This window comes from Apiospora phragmitis (assembly GCF_038363925.1).
Source record: "Apiospora phragmitis strain CBS 135458 chromosome Unknown utg000002l:1.0-5516284.0:1.0-5523493.0, whole genome shotgun sequence".
NCBI lineage: Eukaryota > Fungi > Ascomycota > Sordariomycetes > Amphisphaeriales > Apiosporaceae > Apiospora > Apiospora phragmitis.
This window is the reverse complement of record NW_027117400.1, coordinates 5,484,794-5,502,811: the sequence shown is the minus strand read 5'-3', so window position 1 is coordinate 5,502,811 and position 18,018 is coordinate 5,484,794. Positions and strand designations below refer to the sequence as shown.

Here is an 18,018-nt window from a genome sequence, read left to right as displayed (position 1 = left end):
TCCTGTTTATCTTTACAGTAATGCCCGGTCTGTATCTATTGCGGAGTCCTGCTGACACTGAGATGTCCACCAAGAGGCTATTGGATAGCATCGTTGCCGCCAAGATGGTGAAGGCTGTTGCGGCAAGCAGCTGTTCCAAGACCGCGCTGGCCCTGGAATCGCAACCGAGAGGTGCTACATCAGCCTTCCTTGACTGACCTGTTCCATGCTTGGGGGCCTGGAAATCGAACTCGGGAACATCTCTGTTTGAATACTATTGTGCCTTCCTAGGTCGAGGTGCCATTACTGAACACCGATGTTGTATATGGCAGTGCAAGATGAACTTGATAAGACTGGTGTTGAGTAACAGGCCCCTGAGGGTGTTAACCTGCTTAACGAGCACATTGAAATTCATTCACCGTTATGTTCCGTAAAATAAATATACCATGTCTCAGGGGTGTCCCTCAGCCGTGGCTTCATGGCTATATTGACGCCCATCCCTTGATAGTATCGTGGTGACAGTCTCGACAAAGCCACATTGGGAGCTGATACACTGTATATCACGAGTCCGGTTTCTATGTCGCCAGCTTTCTAGATTCATATTTAAATATGGCTGTATGTTGTCGTGTTTAGAATGGTGTGCCGACAAGACCCCTTTTCTTCATTAATCGCTAGCACTCGGCCCCCTCAAGAAACAAGATGAAAGCGTATATTCTCTCGCCAGACTAAGATTGTATTGCTTCTACATAGAAATTTGCATTTACTCATGCGTGACTGAGCCTTGCCACATGATCAAGGCATTAAAGTACTCTATTTCAGAATAACCCGCTCCCTGTGAGTCTTTGGCATTAGATCAGAAAGGGGGAGAAAGAGACGAGTGACCGAGACAATTCTTTTTCAGTCACTTCCGCACTATACCGATAATCGACTATCCAGATAGCTCTAAATCTACCTCTGTGAATACTGCACCGGAGATTCTATAACAAGCTGCCAGAATCCTAGCAACGTGCCTAACTGTTTCCCCATAGGGATAATATGTCCAAAACACCAAAAAGTCAACCCCAATACCGCGGCACTACAGCTAACACAGCAAAGAAAATAAGCAGAACGAGCGAGCAAGCGAGTACATCAAAGACATATCACATACATTGACCTTCTTGTTTCCCACTAAAGGGAGTCCACGATGCTGCACAGTCATGGATTTGTGTGGCTCCTGGGCTGGCTTGTGATGGGTACCCATGGTACCCTCGACATCGCGGCCGCGACCACGCCTTCCCTCACTGGACCCATGGCTTCGACCATTGGAATTACCACGGAAACCCTGACCTGGACCGAGGAGGAGGTCATCACCTACATTCGAGGAACCCCAACCACGTACACTCTCAAAATATACGGGACCGTGACGCCGACCTGGCCTGACCCCCGGGGACCTTTTCTAGCTTTAACTCGGCCGGGTCGTCTTTTATCTCTAGTAGAGCATCCGAAACTGAATCGCGTTCTGGTAGTAATTCGTTTTCAACCGGCCAAACATCAAGTAGTACGACAAATCCGACCACCGGCCAGCTCGAATTCTACGGGCAGCCCCACAAGCTCCGGTACCTCGTCGACATATAGTACGACACCCACGGCACAGCCAAGCTTTTCCTTATCAGGCCAAGCCCAGCCAAGCACTGTCGGGTCAAGCTCGCCTCTATCCGTTTCTTCTCGGTCGATCACATACACTGCTTCTAATACCGCTTCGACTACTACAACACAGAGTACATCTTCCACAGGATCGGCGACTGCCCCTTCTGTAGGCAGTAACTCGTCCACAGGTAGTATAACGTATACGACGCGGACAATCACTTCTTCATTGGCCCCTACTCAGCCGGCTATACCATCTGCCTCCAGCTTAACGAGTTCCAGTGCCTCTTCACCAGTAGTAACACGGAGTATGACGGCTACAAGCTCAAAGGCCACGTCTTCGGCAGGAAGTGAAACTTTCACAACTATCTCAAGTTTATCTCAGTCGACTATACCACATACAGCCGGCCCGACAGGTTCTAGTACATCTTCGGTAGTGACAAAACAGAGTACATCTTCTACAGAACCTACAGCATCCTCATTAACAGACTCGGTGGCCATCTCTTCCACAAGCGGTATCACAAGCACAACGCTGCCGAGCCCAGCACAGTCCGGACCAACAAGCTCTAGTAGGTCTTCAGCAGTTAGAACACAGAGTACGCCATCCACGAGCTCAATCGCCGGTGTCACCACTTCCACAGGTAGCACAGGGGACACGACGCTATCAAGCTTATCCCAATCTGTCACACAGCCCGTTCTCCGGCCCGACGACAACTGAAACCACTCCAAACCCCACTACTTCGTCATCAACTGGAACGACCGTAGTTCCTCCGCCTGGACCTCCGCTCCACAACACCACCACCACCTCCACCATAGCCGCCGCCTGCCACTAACCAGCCAACACCACCGCAACCGCCACCACCTCTCACTCCCGCTCCTACTTCACCACCGCCGCCACTGCCGCCGCGTCCGCCTCTTCCATAAAATGTATAATTAATAGAGTTTAGCTATTATATTTATTAATATATAAACTTTTTATATATTATACCTTTTTAATTTAAATCTCTGTTTAATATTAAAACGAAAAGTGAAAAAGTATTTAATTCTTTATTATTAATTAACGTACCCCACGGTTTAATTTCTCACATGGTCTAATTTCTTACTTTTTTATATTTTCGCGTAACGCTTTACTTTTACCGCCTTCTTTTATTATATTATTATAGTCGGCTTTTTAAAAAAAAGTAACGTTATTTTAACGTTATAAGCGCTTTAAAATAACTTAAAGTTAAGTATATAATATACGGCTAAAATATACGATATTTTATAAAAAACTTTTAATTATTAGCGCGATATAACTTTAAAATTTAATGTTTAATTATTAACGTAAAAGCTTATTATTCTCGAGGAGGAAGTAATTATAAAGTATATAAATTACTTAAATTCGCGATAGTTTCTTCCCCTGTATAAGTAGCGTCGAAGATATAGCGAATCGATTATTTAACTAACGCGACGCGGGACGCGTCGGCGTTAATTAGGCCTCGAGCTTCGTACGACGACAACTAGACCTCTGGACGCGTTTTAATCGAAGAATCGATTATTAAAAGATCCTTTATAAAGATCCCGACGCATGTCACGCGTAATTTACCCTTATATAGAATATAATTTATAAATACGAGATTTAAAAAAAAGATATTTATAATTTTAATAAAACTAGTTTTTTTATAAGCTAAATCTCGTTCGAAATAAGTATTAATACTTCTAATTAATATAAAAAACTTTAAGTAATATAATAAAAAAACCGGGAATAAGTTATAATTATTTAAAGCGTCGAATCGTACGGTTACGCTATCCCTTCGTATATTATCTTTACTAGAAAAACGTACTTCTTTTTTTAATACGAAAACAACTTATTATTAAAGGATTAAGTAATCGTAATTACTAAAAATAACTAAACTATAAATAAAAGAGGCGAGGATTAAATACGACACTTTAATTAATATATTAAGTCTCGTATAAAAGGTCGTTATCGCCTCTTAGTCTTAAACGGCCACGAAAACTACTACTCGATAACTTTCGAGCTTTATTATAAAAAGAACTCGATTATTATACTCTATATACTTACTTATCTATTATATAAGCTCTAACCTCTTAATTTCGCCTATTTTCGTATATTAAAAAAGTTATACGCGAAAGAAATCGAAGGTTTTATACGGGCGCATATTATTTATATCTTAAAGGAAGACTTTTATTATGATCGGCGGGTTAGTCCCCCCGGGGGTAGCACTTAAAGCGTAGAATTAAATAGAAATGACCGTTTAGTTATTTCCGAAGCTTTTACTTTATGGCGTAGTAGTTAGTCTAAACGCACTGTAATAACTTTTTACCGGCGTTTTTAAAAGCGTTTCAGGCGACTTTTACCGTTTTAAATACATAGGGAGGTTTTCGAAAACAGGACTCGTCTCGTATAACCCGGAGTATATTATTTTATAATTAAATATAAAGCTATATACTTTAATACCTCCGGGAACGTTTTTTAGCCTATTTATCTTTTAAAAGTTAAAAACTTTAAATAACTCGATTAAGGTTTAATCTTAAACCGAATATATTTAAAACCGTATCGTATAATATTAGAATAACTTTCCGACGTTTATTTTTATTAAATGGGCTTTCGTACATACGTACAGGTTCTAGGTTTAATCGGGGTTCAATCGTTATAGTCTATTGTTCATGTCTATCTCTAGTGCTAGCTACGAGGGGCATCGTATGCCCCTCTTTATAAAACAGAAAAGGGGTTCGTGCGCGCAGGCACGTGGCACCCCTTTTAGAGTAATATGGACAGCTTTAGTTCCAGCTGTTCTAATAATTTTAATTAACCTTAACTAGATTACGAAAAGTATAATATAGGTTATATACCGGCTCGCTCTTTTAAAAAGTGAGGTAAGCGTATTATAAAAGGTAAATAAGATGCTAAGCCGATGCCGCTGTACGAAAAAAAAAATGGCTATAAAATAGAGGATTACTTCGTATATAAGCTAAAAAAGACTTATAGTCTTAAAGGGACGTTAATAGATAGTTATAGGATAAATCGCGCCGGACTAGTGGTTATACGAGAAGGCTTAAAACGCGCCCGTAACGCTATAGAATCTACGGGAGCCCGGGTATAATACGCGTACCTGTTAAAATAACGTAGAAGTATTTAATAAAGACGATTTTAAATAGTTCTAATTAATTTTAAACGTTGTAATAAATTAATTATATATTATTATACGATGTTTAAAAAAAGTAAGAAATTAAACTATATATTAACGTTTAATATAAATATAAATAAAGTTAACTTTATTTAAGCGTAGGACCGGGTTTAAAAGTTCGTTTTTAAGCTTAAAATAATAGTTAACGAGTAGCGAGCTACCGGAATTTATTTACGATATATTTTTAAACCCTTAAACTTTTAGTTATATAAATATAAGTAGGGCCGCGGCTAGGAAATAGGGTTTTTAAGCCTTAAATAATTTATTAACTAATAAATACTTATTTAAAAAGCGCTTATATTTACTAGCTCTTAGTATATACGTTAAATTAAATCTTTAACTAGTAATAAAAATGTTTAACTTAATAATACTTATAAGAAGCTATTATTTTATAAGCTTTAAAAAGGCTTAATATTTTAAACGTTTAATTAACTAGATTAAAATAAAAAGAGACCGTTTATAAGCTAAATTACATAAAGTATATAAGTTTAAAACTTGTCGAGTAGTTAAAAACCTTAATTATGCCTTTATAATAATTAAAAAAAATAAGCTAATAATATAACTTTTTAAATAAATCGAGAAAAATAAAACGATTTAAGTTATTAATTTAAATTCGAAGAATAATTCTAATATTATTAATTATATTAAAATTTAAATTCGTTAAAGTTATAATTTTTTAATTTCTTATTAAATAGTTATTAATAAAATAACCTTAGGTTGCGATGTGGTTTAATATTAAGTTTAGGTGGCTGCTTATGTGGTAGGACGGCTAAGTGGCTAGGGTGCTTAATATGTTAACTTCTTCTACTTCGATCTCTTCTAGCTCGACATCTTCCTTGACCTCTTCTACCTCCACCTATTCTTCTTCAGCTTCTGCCACCTGGACTTCTTCTGCCTCGGCAGTATCGACCATATCCTCCTTTACGTCTATCTCTCCTTCCCCACTCCAGTTTCGCAGACAAGATACAACAACCACCGCGTTTACCAACCCTGACGATGATCTTTGCTACCAATGCCCCCTTCCCACCCGAAGCTTCACAACCAGTTACACCAGCAGAACGGTCTCTATGGAGATTGCCAGTGCATCTAAGTCGATCGCTTATTCAGGCTCTTCGACCTCGTCCACATCGTCCGGCCTGACCTCGTCGACATCAAGCAGCAGCATCTCCTTTTGGACTACGCTTTGGATGAGCACCCCCACCCCGACGACGTCGACCACCAAGAACTCCTCCACTTCCATTGGCTCGCATCCTGCCAAAGCAACGTGCCCAACGGCGCGTGCAAGAACCCACCCAAGTGCGACCAGTGCATCGACGGCTGCGAACTGGCATGCACCTTCGACCCGAACGAGCCGTGCCAGTGTCAGTGGCAATCCGGGTGCCGCGACGGTTTTCGGTACGGGATCTGTGAGACGTTGTACTGTAGCAAGTATTACCTCACGAGCTTTTCCTGCGACACTGATGTTGACCCCAAAATGTATTTGCGCGGGTACTGCTACTGCCGCGACGCGCCGTGTCGCGTGGAGAACTGCCCCCCGATGGATTGCGGGACCGGTCAACAGGCTGTGTGCGATCCAAACGTGGAGGAGGAAGTCCTTCTATGAACCATCCCCCATTCCCCCCCCCCTTGAATCTAGTGGATGCGTCTGCGTTGATATGGACTGTATTACGCAGGGGGGAGAAGATAGTGACATGTGGTGCCATGACAACTACAGGTGGTGCAGCGAGGGTTATAGGGCGGTGTGTTCCGGGGACCATATATGCAAATGCGTGCTGCTTTAAGCACCCTTTTGAATGAATAATATAGCCCGGGCACATGTTATATTGCGTGAGCATTAATAGAATATTGGAGGAAGGAGCTTCTGCGGCTATTACATATGTGTGACCTAGACCATGAGCCTAGGAGTCTTATCTCGTGAAGGATAGTCCATTGTTACTGTTGTTCGGCTTTCTTTTGTGAAGCGAAACGTGCGCTCAGCGAGATATTCACAGTGCCCGCAAGAAACCCACGTGTTTATAATTCGAGGTGCCAGACCATATCACTCTAGAAAATTGTATTATGAAGAATGACCTGACCACTAAGATGCGTCATCCGAACCCCCGAAGAATGGAGGGCGGAGCGGCCGGAACCGACGATCGTGACGGAAGCGATACGCCAGGCGGCGTGCCACGGCATTGTACACGTTTCGCAGTTGAAAAAGTCCGGATAAACACCCAGTCCCAGAATCCATTAATGGGCGAAATATGATGAGTAGATTTCCAAGCCGTCAATAAACCGATTTGAAGTACAAAAAAGGAACCACTACGTCACTATGTCCCCCTTAGTTCATGGACCTCCGGGTGAGGGAAGCTACTAAGTAGGTGATTAGCATGAGCCACAAATTATGGGGCGGACATCACGGGCGTCATAGACTCGTCAATGCAGAATGATGAAAACCCAGCCAAATATATATCCTCATGAGCAATGTCAGTAGGTAAATACTAAGTCAGACCTTGCTCCAATCTGATGTCTTTTGCATTCGTACCTACATCATTTAGTAATCTGTCACGAGACTTCTTGAACTACATCACGCCACACACGACACATTGCAGAGTCCGCAACGGTCGCACACACCATATCTCAAGACTCAACTACACGAGCAAGACAAGATGTTTACCAGAACAACAGCCCTCCGATCCAGCGTCTGCGCTGCACGCATGAACCGCTCCTGCATCCCACCACGGTCCATGCGCGCAAGGAATTACGCGACGGAGCCAGAGCCGACGCCGAAAGAGGGCGGCGTCACCAAGGATGCAGGCAGCATAGCGTAAGTGGCAGACCCCACTCGACGATTGACATCAACCAGCTAACCAGAAATTTTTATCCATAACAGGAGAGTCATTGCTGGAGTGGCCTGTGTCGGTATCGCGGGGACCTTCGCCCTCTTGTTGGGGAACCCGCGCAAGGCCAAGGAGGTGGGCCCGCCCCAGGTCCAGCCGCAGCCAGACCATCCCTACGTCAAAGCCAACGCACCATTGCAGTCCCGTAAACCCGGTCGGACGGGAGAGTAGTATACGCGGATGGCTACTAGAGCACATACATACCTATGGATATATCTAGTGTTGACGGTTCGGCCGGCTGGCGGGTAGCTCAGCCCTCAGAACCAGGCATGGCTCAGAACCAGGCTTGGAGCAAAAAAATGGCCGACCACTTGTAGAAAAGGCGCGGGGGGTGTGGTCCCAGGCAATCGGGCAGAGATTCCGGATGGGTCGTGGGCATACTTTATTCTGAAATTCCATGTTCGAGTCGAATTTGCCCGAGTTCTGGTTTATCAATGCTGCCGAGGAACACAACCGATCGCTAATAAGCGAGTCATGAAGATGGAAGAAGGGCTGCCAAGGGCTGCCAATCGCAAGGCACTGCTCATTAGATAGGTAAAGTCAGTGGACTAAAGTTCGCAAGGACCACTTCCAGCCGATTTTCATTATATTTACCCCGTCTTTTTAAGTAATAAAAACGTATTTAAATAAATAGTATATACGTTAAATTTACGTATATTTTACTTTTAAATAAATATAATTTAGTAGTAGTTATATTAATCTTTTATATAAAATATAATATATATATTATAAAGGATTAATATAACGATTGACGGGTTTATCCCTCACGAGGTAGCACTTAAGGTATAGAATTAAATAGAAATAACCGTTTAGTTATTTCCGAAGCCTTTGCGTTATAGCGTAGTGATTAGTTTAAACACACTGTAATAATTAATTAAAAAAGCTTACTTTTTTCGATTTTAAAATTTTTTTTATAAGGTTTAATCGATATATATACGTATTATTTTATATAAAAAAGTTCTTTAACTTATAAAAAAGAAATAAACTAACCTTTAAAGCTTTTATATATCGAGTAAAAATAAAGCCATCGCTTATAAAATTAAGATTACTTTTATAAAAAATATAAAAAGAGTATAACGAACGCTATTTAAGTTTAAATTAATAATACGAGAAAATATTTAAACATATAATTAAAAAAACGCTTTATTAATATAATAAATAATAATATTTTAATTCGTAAAATAATGATGAAAATAATTAAATAAAGATATTTATAAAATAAAATTATTAATCTATTTATTTTATTAATAAATTTAATTAATATTTAATTTAATTATTAAAATAAAAAGTGTTTATATAAGATATATAAAGTACGTTTATTATTATATATATTTAGTTTTTTATTAATTTAAGGATTTCGCGAATCTCACGAAATCTCGTCGAGCCGGATTTTTAAATCTCGTTAAGATCTCGAGATTCGTTACGTAACTTCCTTTCGTCTTAATTAATACTTATATATTATTTCTTTTCGTATTATTTCATTTATTTTATTATAAAGTTATTATTATAAGGTATTTATATCTAGTATTAATCTTATTAATTAAATAATATAACGGGTTTTATTATTATAAGTAAAGCTATACGCGTTAACCGGCGGGGTTAAGCCGCGCTTAAAACCTCGTAAGCGCTTTAAGTTATTATAGTTCCGCTTTAAATATAAGTATTAACCGTGTTATTAAACTAAGTCGTAATAAAGAAGTCTTCGCCTTTTTAACTTTTTATTATATTATTACTTATAATATAAAAGAAATTCGAGGCTTAAAATAACTAGTAAAATTAATATAGTTTTTATATAATATTTTATATTAAATTAAAACACTTAACGATTTAATATATAAACTATGTTTTAAATTATATATTTATTTAAAAAGAATTAAAGTACACACTATTTTAAAGGCTTTAAAAAAATTAATAATAATAAAAAAGCGAGCCTCTCTTTAACGTTTTCCTTTATAAAAAAAATACGCTTTATAGCGCGTTAAAAGTCGATTTCTTTTATATAAACTACGGCGTACGGTCCGAAAAAATAAAAGCGTGGTCTCGACCTTAATATAATATTTATATTAATATAGAGCTTTCTTTAAACTATACGCGGCTTTTAACGTATTAATTAAAATAAATAACGTTTTTATCACCTTAATAATTTATTAAAAATATAAATCTCTTTTTTATTTTAAATAATTTACACTTAATAAAACGCTTTATAAAGCTAATAATAATTATTTTTTATATATTAATAATTATAATAACTTTAAAATTAAACTCGATGTTTAATTTATAATTTATTATTAAAATATAACTAAACTTATATAAATTTCTAATACTATAAAAAAGTTATAATAAAAAATTTAATAAAAAAGTTAAAAATATATTAAATGTGTTAACTTAAGGTTCGTATTACTAATGGTTCTTGCGCAGACTTTAGTCCACTAATTTTACCTTTACATAAACTACTTTATCTTACCATTGTCTGCCCACTCTCCATCCGAAAGGATAGAGGATTCAGAATGAGGAAATCAATTCGTATGATCTGCGGCGGATGAGAGCAAGACTGAACCCAGGTAGTATTGAACTCCTTAAGGTAGGGTTACTTACTACGTACTTGTTTATGCTCAGAGATAAACCAGTTGCCTAGATCCCGACGCTATCTCCAGGTTAGGGAGCAAGCCCCCAGAAGTGGCAGGCCTCGGGGATTGGTTGGGGCTCTTGCAGTGGGGCTTCTGGTCGGAATTACGGAAACAAGCCTGAGCCAGGAATGTCAAAGGGAACTAGAGGGGACAGCGACAGCCCCAAAACGACAGGCCCGTTACGCTATCTTATGCTGTGCCATCTGTCAAAATCCATGTCTACCACTACCTCCAACCACATGATAAAATATTATGCCAACCTTCGGTTGGCGGTAAAGTTGAACCTCCCTTGGGTGTAACAACAAAGAACAACCAACATGATGCTGCTCGCCGATACACACCTTTTGTGGAAATTCGGAATAAGATCTGTAACAACTGACAGCCGTCCAGTTCCAGCCCGCCGGGATGCTGCTGGAGGGATCAGAGACAGAAAATTCAGGATGATGCCAATGACTCAATTACTGTCGCATTCCGCCCGAGCCACTTACCTTGCTTGCACACACAAACCACCCAAACCATCCAACCAACAGCGGACACCAATTTATCAAATTACCCCGACATATCCCCAGTTGCCGGGTGCTCGCTCGGCTATTCCACGACCGACATAACATCCCAATTTGCGACTGGCTATGCTGCATGCTCTCCTTTGATCCCGGTCCGCATCCTTGGCACGTATCCAAGTCATGCGTCTGCGGGGGATTATTACCCCCCTGCCTTGCCGCACTGCCGCCAAGCACGTGGTCAGCACGATGAGTACGGATCCACGACTTGGCCCGCTGTACTGGCATTCATACGGAGTATGCTGCTGGAGATAGATAAGCGGGATGCTATGTAAAGTGCGCGATCAATTGGCCTAGTGAGTATCGGAAAGGAGCACATGACTCTCGTTCGGCTCCCTTTTGTGCCATAGTCGCCTTTTCGAACACGCTGTCGGGCCCTGTGTTTCGGAGCGCAACCTCCATTAGGAGGACCGACTTCCCGCCTAACGGGTGGCCTGAGTTACTGACATGTAAAAAGCGGAGGATCTTGGCCTGGATTTTCCGACCAATCGAGGGGTCCGGCCTTGCATACATACTCCAGGGTTACATGGAGAGACGCTGTACATATCAATGACCAGTCCAACTGCGCGGGAGGCCGTGTAAAAGTGAGTGCGCAATATATGCTGCGCTTTAGGCTGTTTTGCAAGGGCGGAGGGGGGGCTGTAATTGATTGATGTGCTGTTACCTGCGACACAGGCGATACCCGGCGCGAAATGATCGGACGGCGGTGTCGTAAGCCAGTCAGCCAGCCAGCCAGCCAGCCAGCCAGCCAGCCAGCTAGCTTGTCGTGTCATGGAAACTAGCATCTCTTGTCTCGACAAGCGAAATCTCGCTGCTGGCCTCGGACCAATTGCCATGGTGCGAGTATGCGGTCCAAGGGACCGTTGGGATATGGGCCGGCCAGAGCAACTGCAAATCATTCCAGTCAGTTCAATCAAAAAAGCAAGCAACTGATAGGTCAAGTCCAACTCTGTATGGCTGCAACGCACTAGTGTGTGGAGGGGGAGGTGGAGAATGCGAACGACTCGAACATTTCTGTCAATGCCACTTCGGCCCGGGGTGCCGCAGCGGGCCCTCTCCCACACTTTCCCCCAAGCCCCTCATCCTCTTCACTGGGGACATCTGGGGAGTCGGGGATTGGTCCAGACTAGACTGGCTAGACTGGCGGAGGGAAAGACGACGAGCTTCAGGGACCATCCCAGTCACACCCGTCTTTGCCTCCACGTTACTCGCGACAGACACCCCACGAAGCGGCACAAGCTCCGACAATGGCAGTACAATACTTGTATGTACATAGGTAGCAGTCTGGGTCTGGAGACCACCCTCCTGGCTTGGGATGGTCATCCTCGCACCCACGCACACCAGGCAGTGAGTGAAGCTTGCCCGTATTTAGACCCAGCCCGACCCCGCGGCAAGTGCTGCGCTGTCGTTGCATTGGTGAGAAAAGAGAAAGAGACGACGGAAACTGAATGGCCGAACACTGAAGTTCCACGACGATTTGATTTGGCACCGGATTGGCTACCGACAAAAAGGTCGGACGACACATCATCGACAGCGATAAAGAGCGACAACAGCAACAGCAACAAGCATCACATCATCGCATCAGCAGAAGAGCAGAGGGAACACAACAGCAGCCGCAGCATTATCACCACCACAAGGAGAAGGACAGGAAGAGGAGGAAGAGGAAGCCGAAAGATTGGAGACAGACATCGAAAATTTGAAAAGCTTGGCGGGATTCGAAAGAAGGGAAGATTGAAAGGGAACCCCATACTAGAAGCTGTCTGGAAGTGGTTACATGGTGTTTCTGCCAGTCTCGTCTGCTATTTACCATTCCCATGTGCCATTGACATTGCCCGCTTGCATTGCATTGCCTTGCTGCATTGTCTCTGCCTTGGTTAGTTGAAAAATAGGCCTGACACCTCGCTCCCCTCTCTCTCGCCCCAAAAAGATGTCCACGGCCGATGTGGTGGCACAGCGTGGTGCCAACGGTCTTCTCCCCGCACGCGCAACCGCTGCCACCATGTCTAAATCCCACGCTGCCATCGTCGCAGCCGCTACAACTGCCACTGTTACTACCACGACCACAAATGTGGCAAGTTCAACAGCTGCAACAACAACAACGACAACAAAAACGAGGCCAACAACACCCATCATCTCGTCGGTAGAAATCCCCTATCCGTCCGAGTTCTCGACGTCCTTCCTAACCCCGCCGACGACAACTGGCACGAAGCGGCCGAGGAATGGTGAGCACAAAGAAGGAGGCCGGAGACCCAAGCTGCGCCAGCGCACCTTCACCAAGACCATGGAGCCCCCGGTCCTGTCGTTCTACGGCGAGCAGCCCGTGCCGCTGCCCTCGCGCTTCGGCTCCCTCAAGCGCAAGCTGGTGGCCGGCCACGAGGCCGAGCTCGAGGCCTCGTGGGCCCGCCTCCTGGACGCCCTGCGCGACGAAACGCGGCACATCGCGATCCGCGGCACCGATCTGATCCCCGAGATCCCCTTCGGCGACATCGGCCGACAGGCGTCCGTTGCCTCCTTCTGCGCCAGCGTGAAGCGCTACGGCATCGGCGTCGTGCGCGGCGTCGTTGCCCCCGCCGACGCGCGCGCCTGGGTCGACGAGACCAAGCGCTACCTCGAGACCAAGCACGAGTTCAAGCCGCCGCCGGCGCAGGACCCGACCTGCTTCGACTTCTTCTGGTCGCCTTGCCAGGTGCGCGCGCGCGCCCACCCCCACGTGCTGGCGGCCCAGAAGTTCGCCATGGCACTGTGGGACACGAGCGGCGACGACAACCGGCTCGCGACGCGCTGCCCCATCAGCTACGCCGACCGCATTCGCATCGACACCAAGACGACGAGCAGCCTCTCGAGCGAGCACGGCGGCGGCGCGCCCCCGCCCAGCGAGGGGGACCCCGCCGCGGTGCACCCCGCCGTCGTCGCCTCCTCGACCCTCATCGCGCAGATCGACAACGGCAGCCTCGAGCGCTGGGAGCAGGACGGCTACGGCCAGAGCGGCACCTACGACGAGATCTGGAAGGGCCGGTGGGAGCGCTACAACCCCTGGGACCCGACGGGCCGCGTCAACGCGACGACGGACCTGTACAACGGCGCGGGGGCCTGCAGCATGTTCCGCATGTTCCAGGGCATCCTGGCGCTGACGACGGTGGAGCCGGGCATGGTGCGCCTGTTGCCCTCGCCCAAGCTCAGCACGGCCTACTTCTTGCTGCGGCCCCTCTTCTCGCCCAAGCAGGGCCCGCCCAAGGAAGGAGAGCACTCCGAGGCCGAGTGGGCCGCCTATCTGGATGCGTCCAACTGGCAGCTCGACCGCGACCAGAACACCATCATCCACGGCGCCGTCCCGGGCCACGCCCAGCGCGTCACCGAGTCGTGGCACCCGCACCTGCAGCTGCGGTCGAGCCTGGTGGCGCCGCCGACCCTCGAGCCCGGCGATTACATCGTCTGGCACCCGGACCAGGCCTACGCGTTCGAGAAGACGCCGCCGAGCACCTCGATGCTCGTCTACACGCCCGCTGCCCCCTTAACCCAGACCAACGCCCTGTTCCTGGCGCGGCAGCGCAAGGCGTTCCAGCGCGGGCACCCGGGCCCGGACTTCGACTCGACGGGCAGCGGGCTCGGCAGCGAGGCGCCCCACACGGGCCGCCTCGAGGAGAGGGACATTGCTGAGGTTGGTGGGGAGGCGGGGCTGCGAGCCATGGGCCTCGCGCCGTGGACCGTGAGCAAGTCGACGTTGTCGACCCCAGCCACTACCTCGTCGTCGTCCAAGAATGAGGACAACCATTCGTCTCATGTGGCGACCGCTACTGCCCAATTAGCGACCAGCAACGATACTCCCAAGGACGACCCGATGTCCGTGGACGCGGTATTGGAGACGGCGAGCGACAAGTCGTCATCGTCGACCATCTCGGCGGCCGAGGCCGAGGTGGTCCGGCTGGCCAACATCATTCTGTTCCCTGACCGCTACGACTTCTGGATGCCGAGCAGAGTGCCCAGCCGGGCCGGGACCCCCCTAAAGTCTGAGCAGCCATATCAGCAGCCGCCGCCCAAGGCCAAGGGCGGCTCCAGTGGTGCTACTGGCCACGGTAAAGAGAAAGAAAAAGATCCGGTAGAGAAAAGGCAATTGATTGATTCGAATCATTCTATAAGAGAAATAGAGGCGAGCAAGCGAGCGAGCGCACAGGGACGGCGCTATACGCGATGTCGATGTCGATGGTGATGATTGTACATACTACAGCAGTTTTTGGTTATGGACCTGCCTACATCTTTTTTGGCTTCTGGCGCACCGACCGGTAGCCTAATCAAGTACTTCAAGGAAACTGTCTACCTGTGTTTTGGTTGATCTCGGAATGATTCATCATCAAGCCATCATGCCAATGTAGTGGATTGATTGGCTGACCCGAAGACCGTCATCATTGCTGGGGACCAAAGAGTTTGGCGGTGGCTTAGCTAACGTAATCCACGGTCCAATTGAACACACGGTCTAATTAAATACTTTCTTACAATTCCTTATAACCTATATTTTATTCTTTATACTTTTACTACTTATAATAATAAGTTAATAAAAAGAGAGTCATATATAATTAGTATTTTAAGCGCTTTAAAAAGACTTTAAATTAAGCGTATAATTTATAGTATAAATATATAATATATTTTATATAACCTTATATTATTAATATCGCGATAATATTTTATAACGAGATATATAATTATTAGCGTAAAAACTTACGAATTTTAAAGAGTAATTAATCGTATAATATATAATCGATTTAAATTCGTAATCGTTTCCGCCTTAAATAAGTAATATTAAAAATATAGCGAATCGATTACTCTATTAACGCGACGCGAGACGCATCGATATTAACTAGGCCTCTAATTTCGTATAACGGTAACTAGACCTCCGCATGCGTTTTTATTAAAAAATCGATTATTAAAAAGTCCTTTATAAAAATCCCGACGGGTATTACGCGTAATTTATTTTCGTACGAAATATAAATTATAAATATAAGATTTAAAAAGAGGATATTTATAACTTTAATAAGACCGGCTTTTTTATAAACTAAATCTCGTTTAAAATAATTATAATTACCTTTAATTAATACGAGAAGCTTAAGGTAATTTAGTAAAGGAACCGGGAATAAGTTATAGTTATTTAAGGAGTCGAATTATACGGTTACGCCATCTCTTTATATCTTATATTTACCGGGAAAACGTACCTCTCTTTTTAATATAAAAAAAGCTTATTATTAAAAGACTAAGTAATTATAATTATTAAAAACGGTTAAACTATAAATAAAAAAAGCGAGGATTAAATTCGATACTTTAATAAGTATATAAATTCTTATACGAAAAGTGTTTATCGCTTATTAGTCTTTAACGGCTATAAGAGCTATTATTTAATAATTTTCGAGCTTTATTATAAAAAGAACTTAATTATTATACTTTATATATTCTCCTATTTATTATATAAGCTTTAACTTTTTAATATCGGCTGTTTTTATACGTTAAAAAGGTTATACGAGAAAGAAATCGAGCGTTTTATACGGGCGCATCTCACTTATATCTTAAAGGAGGACTTTTTACTAGCGTTCTTAGAAGGGTTCTAGGCGATTTTCACCGTTTTAAATATTTAAAGAAGTTTTTAAAGGGTAAGATTTATATTATATAACCCGGAATATATTATTTTATAATTAAATATAAAGCTATATATATTAACGCCTCTAGTAACCTTTTTTAATTTATTTATATTTTAAAAATTAAAAACTTTAAATAATTTAATTAAAACCTTGTTTAAAATTAAATATATAAGAAATCGAATCGCGCGGTATTAAAATAGTTCCTTAATATTAATTTTTATTAAACTTAATTAAATTATAAAAAATATAACGTAAGTTATATACCGGCTCGCTCTTTTAAAAAATAAAGTAATCGTATTATAAGAAATAAATAAGATATTTAGCCGCGCCGCCGTACGAAAAAGAAACGGTTATAAAATAAAGGATTATTTCGTATATAAGTTAAAAAAGACTTATAGTTTTAAAAAAACGTTAATAAATAGTTATAAAACGAATCGCGGAGGAGGAGAGTCTATACGAGGACGTCTAGGACGCGCTCATAGCGCTGTAGAATCTGCGGAGAGCCCGGGCATAATACTCGTACTTATTAAAATAATATAAAAGCGTTTAACGAAGACAATTCTAAGTAGTTTTAATTAATTTTAAGCGTAGTGGTTAAATAAATTTATATTTTATTATACGAGGTCTTAAAAAGTGTTTAATTAGACCGTGTATTTAATTAAACCGTGGACTACGTTAACGAAGACGATTTTAAGTAGTTTTAATTAATTTTAAGCGTAGTGGTTAAATAAATTTATATTTTATTATACGAGGTCTTAAAAAGTGTTTAATTAAACCGTGGACTATATTAACGAAGACGATTCTAAGTAGTTTTAATTAATTTTAAGCGTAGTGGTTAGATAAATTTATATTTTATTATACGAGGTCTTAAAAAGTGTTCAATTAGACCGTGTGTTCAATTGGACCGTGGACTACGTTAGTCGCTTTTTGCTGAGGTTTTGGCAAAATGTAACTACAAGAGCAGAGAACCACATGTTGTAATTGACTGTCGTAGGAACTCCTATTATGTAGTTTGAAATGCATTTATCGTGCCGGCTCAGTCGTTTCTCTCAGGATGTATTTACATTTTGATTTGCACGTTGAAGGAGGTCCCGGTGGTTGCTGTTACAAATTGACGCCAGCTGAATCAACTGAAAGCTACTGTCGTTAGAGGGGAAGGGGGGGGGGGTGGGGAGCGCATGCAGCACCCCCCGGACCCCCAAAACTCCCTGAACATCCTGAACACCCTCCTCCAACAGACAAGAAGTAGACCCTAAAAACGCTTACAACCTACCGGAGTACGACATTCATTTCCTTGATCGATCAAGCTATCTTTCAGATACTTATTCATTACTTCGCCCTGCATGATGCCGTGGACGCGGCAGCAACGGTGCGTTGCAGCCCTGGAGCAGAAAGATGCTGTCGCCTGCCAGGTTGGACCGTCTTGGGGCCATTCCGAGGTAACGCCTGGCAGTTGTGCCGATGCATCTCACTACTAGCATTCTGTCCGAGATGCCTTCAAATTGCAGAAACTAGGTAGTCATTCATCTGGCTCAGTT

General features: G+C 43.2%; 4 protein-coding genes across 4 annotated transcripts; all 4 read left to right on the top strand.

The window, feature by feature from the left end:
• Positions 1–1,162: 1,162 nt before the first annotated feature.
• On the top strand, positions 1,163–1,593 carry PG994_002484 (uncharacterized protein; the record flags this gene model as incomplete). The annotated part of the gene is made up of 2 exons (XM_066853893.1): positions 1,163–1,353; positions 1,518–1,593. The coding sequence occupies 2 exons, from the start codon at positions 1,163–1,165 to the stop codon at positions 1,591–1,593; spliced, it is 267 nt and encodes an 88-aa protein (XP_066722034.1).
• A 4,193-nt stretch (positions 1,594–5,786) lies between these two features.
• Positions 5,787–6,393, top strand: PG994_002483 (uncharacterized protein; the record flags this gene model as incomplete). The annotated part of the gene is made up of 2 exons (XM_066853892.1): positions 5,787–5,851; positions 5,898–6,393. 2 exons carry the CDS (start codon positions 5,787–5,789, stop codon positions 6,391–6,393), a joined length of 561 nt encoding a protein of 186 aa, XP_066722033.1.
• Positions 6,394–7,438: 1,045 nt separating this feature from the next.
• PG994_002482 (uncharacterized protein) lies at positions 7,439–7,840 on the top strand (the record flags this gene model as incomplete). The annotated part of the gene is made up of 2 exons (XM_066853891.1): positions 7,439–7,596; positions 7,663–7,840. The coding sequence occupies 2 exons, from the start codon at positions 7,439–7,441 to the stop codon at positions 7,838–7,840; spliced, it is 336 nt and encodes a 111-aa protein (XP_066722032.1).
• Positions 7,841–12,783: 4,943 nt separating this feature from the next.
• Positions 12,784–15,001, top strand: PG994_002481 (uncharacterized protein; the record flags this gene model as incomplete). Its single annotated transcript, XM_066853890.1, has 2 exons — positions 12,784–14,929; positions 14,994–15,001. 2 exons carry the CDS (start codon positions 12,784–12,786, stop codon positions 14,999–15,001), a joined length of 2,154 nt encoding a protein of 717 aa, XP_066722031.1.
• Between the last annotated feature and the right edge of the window lie 3,017 nt (positions 15,002–18,018).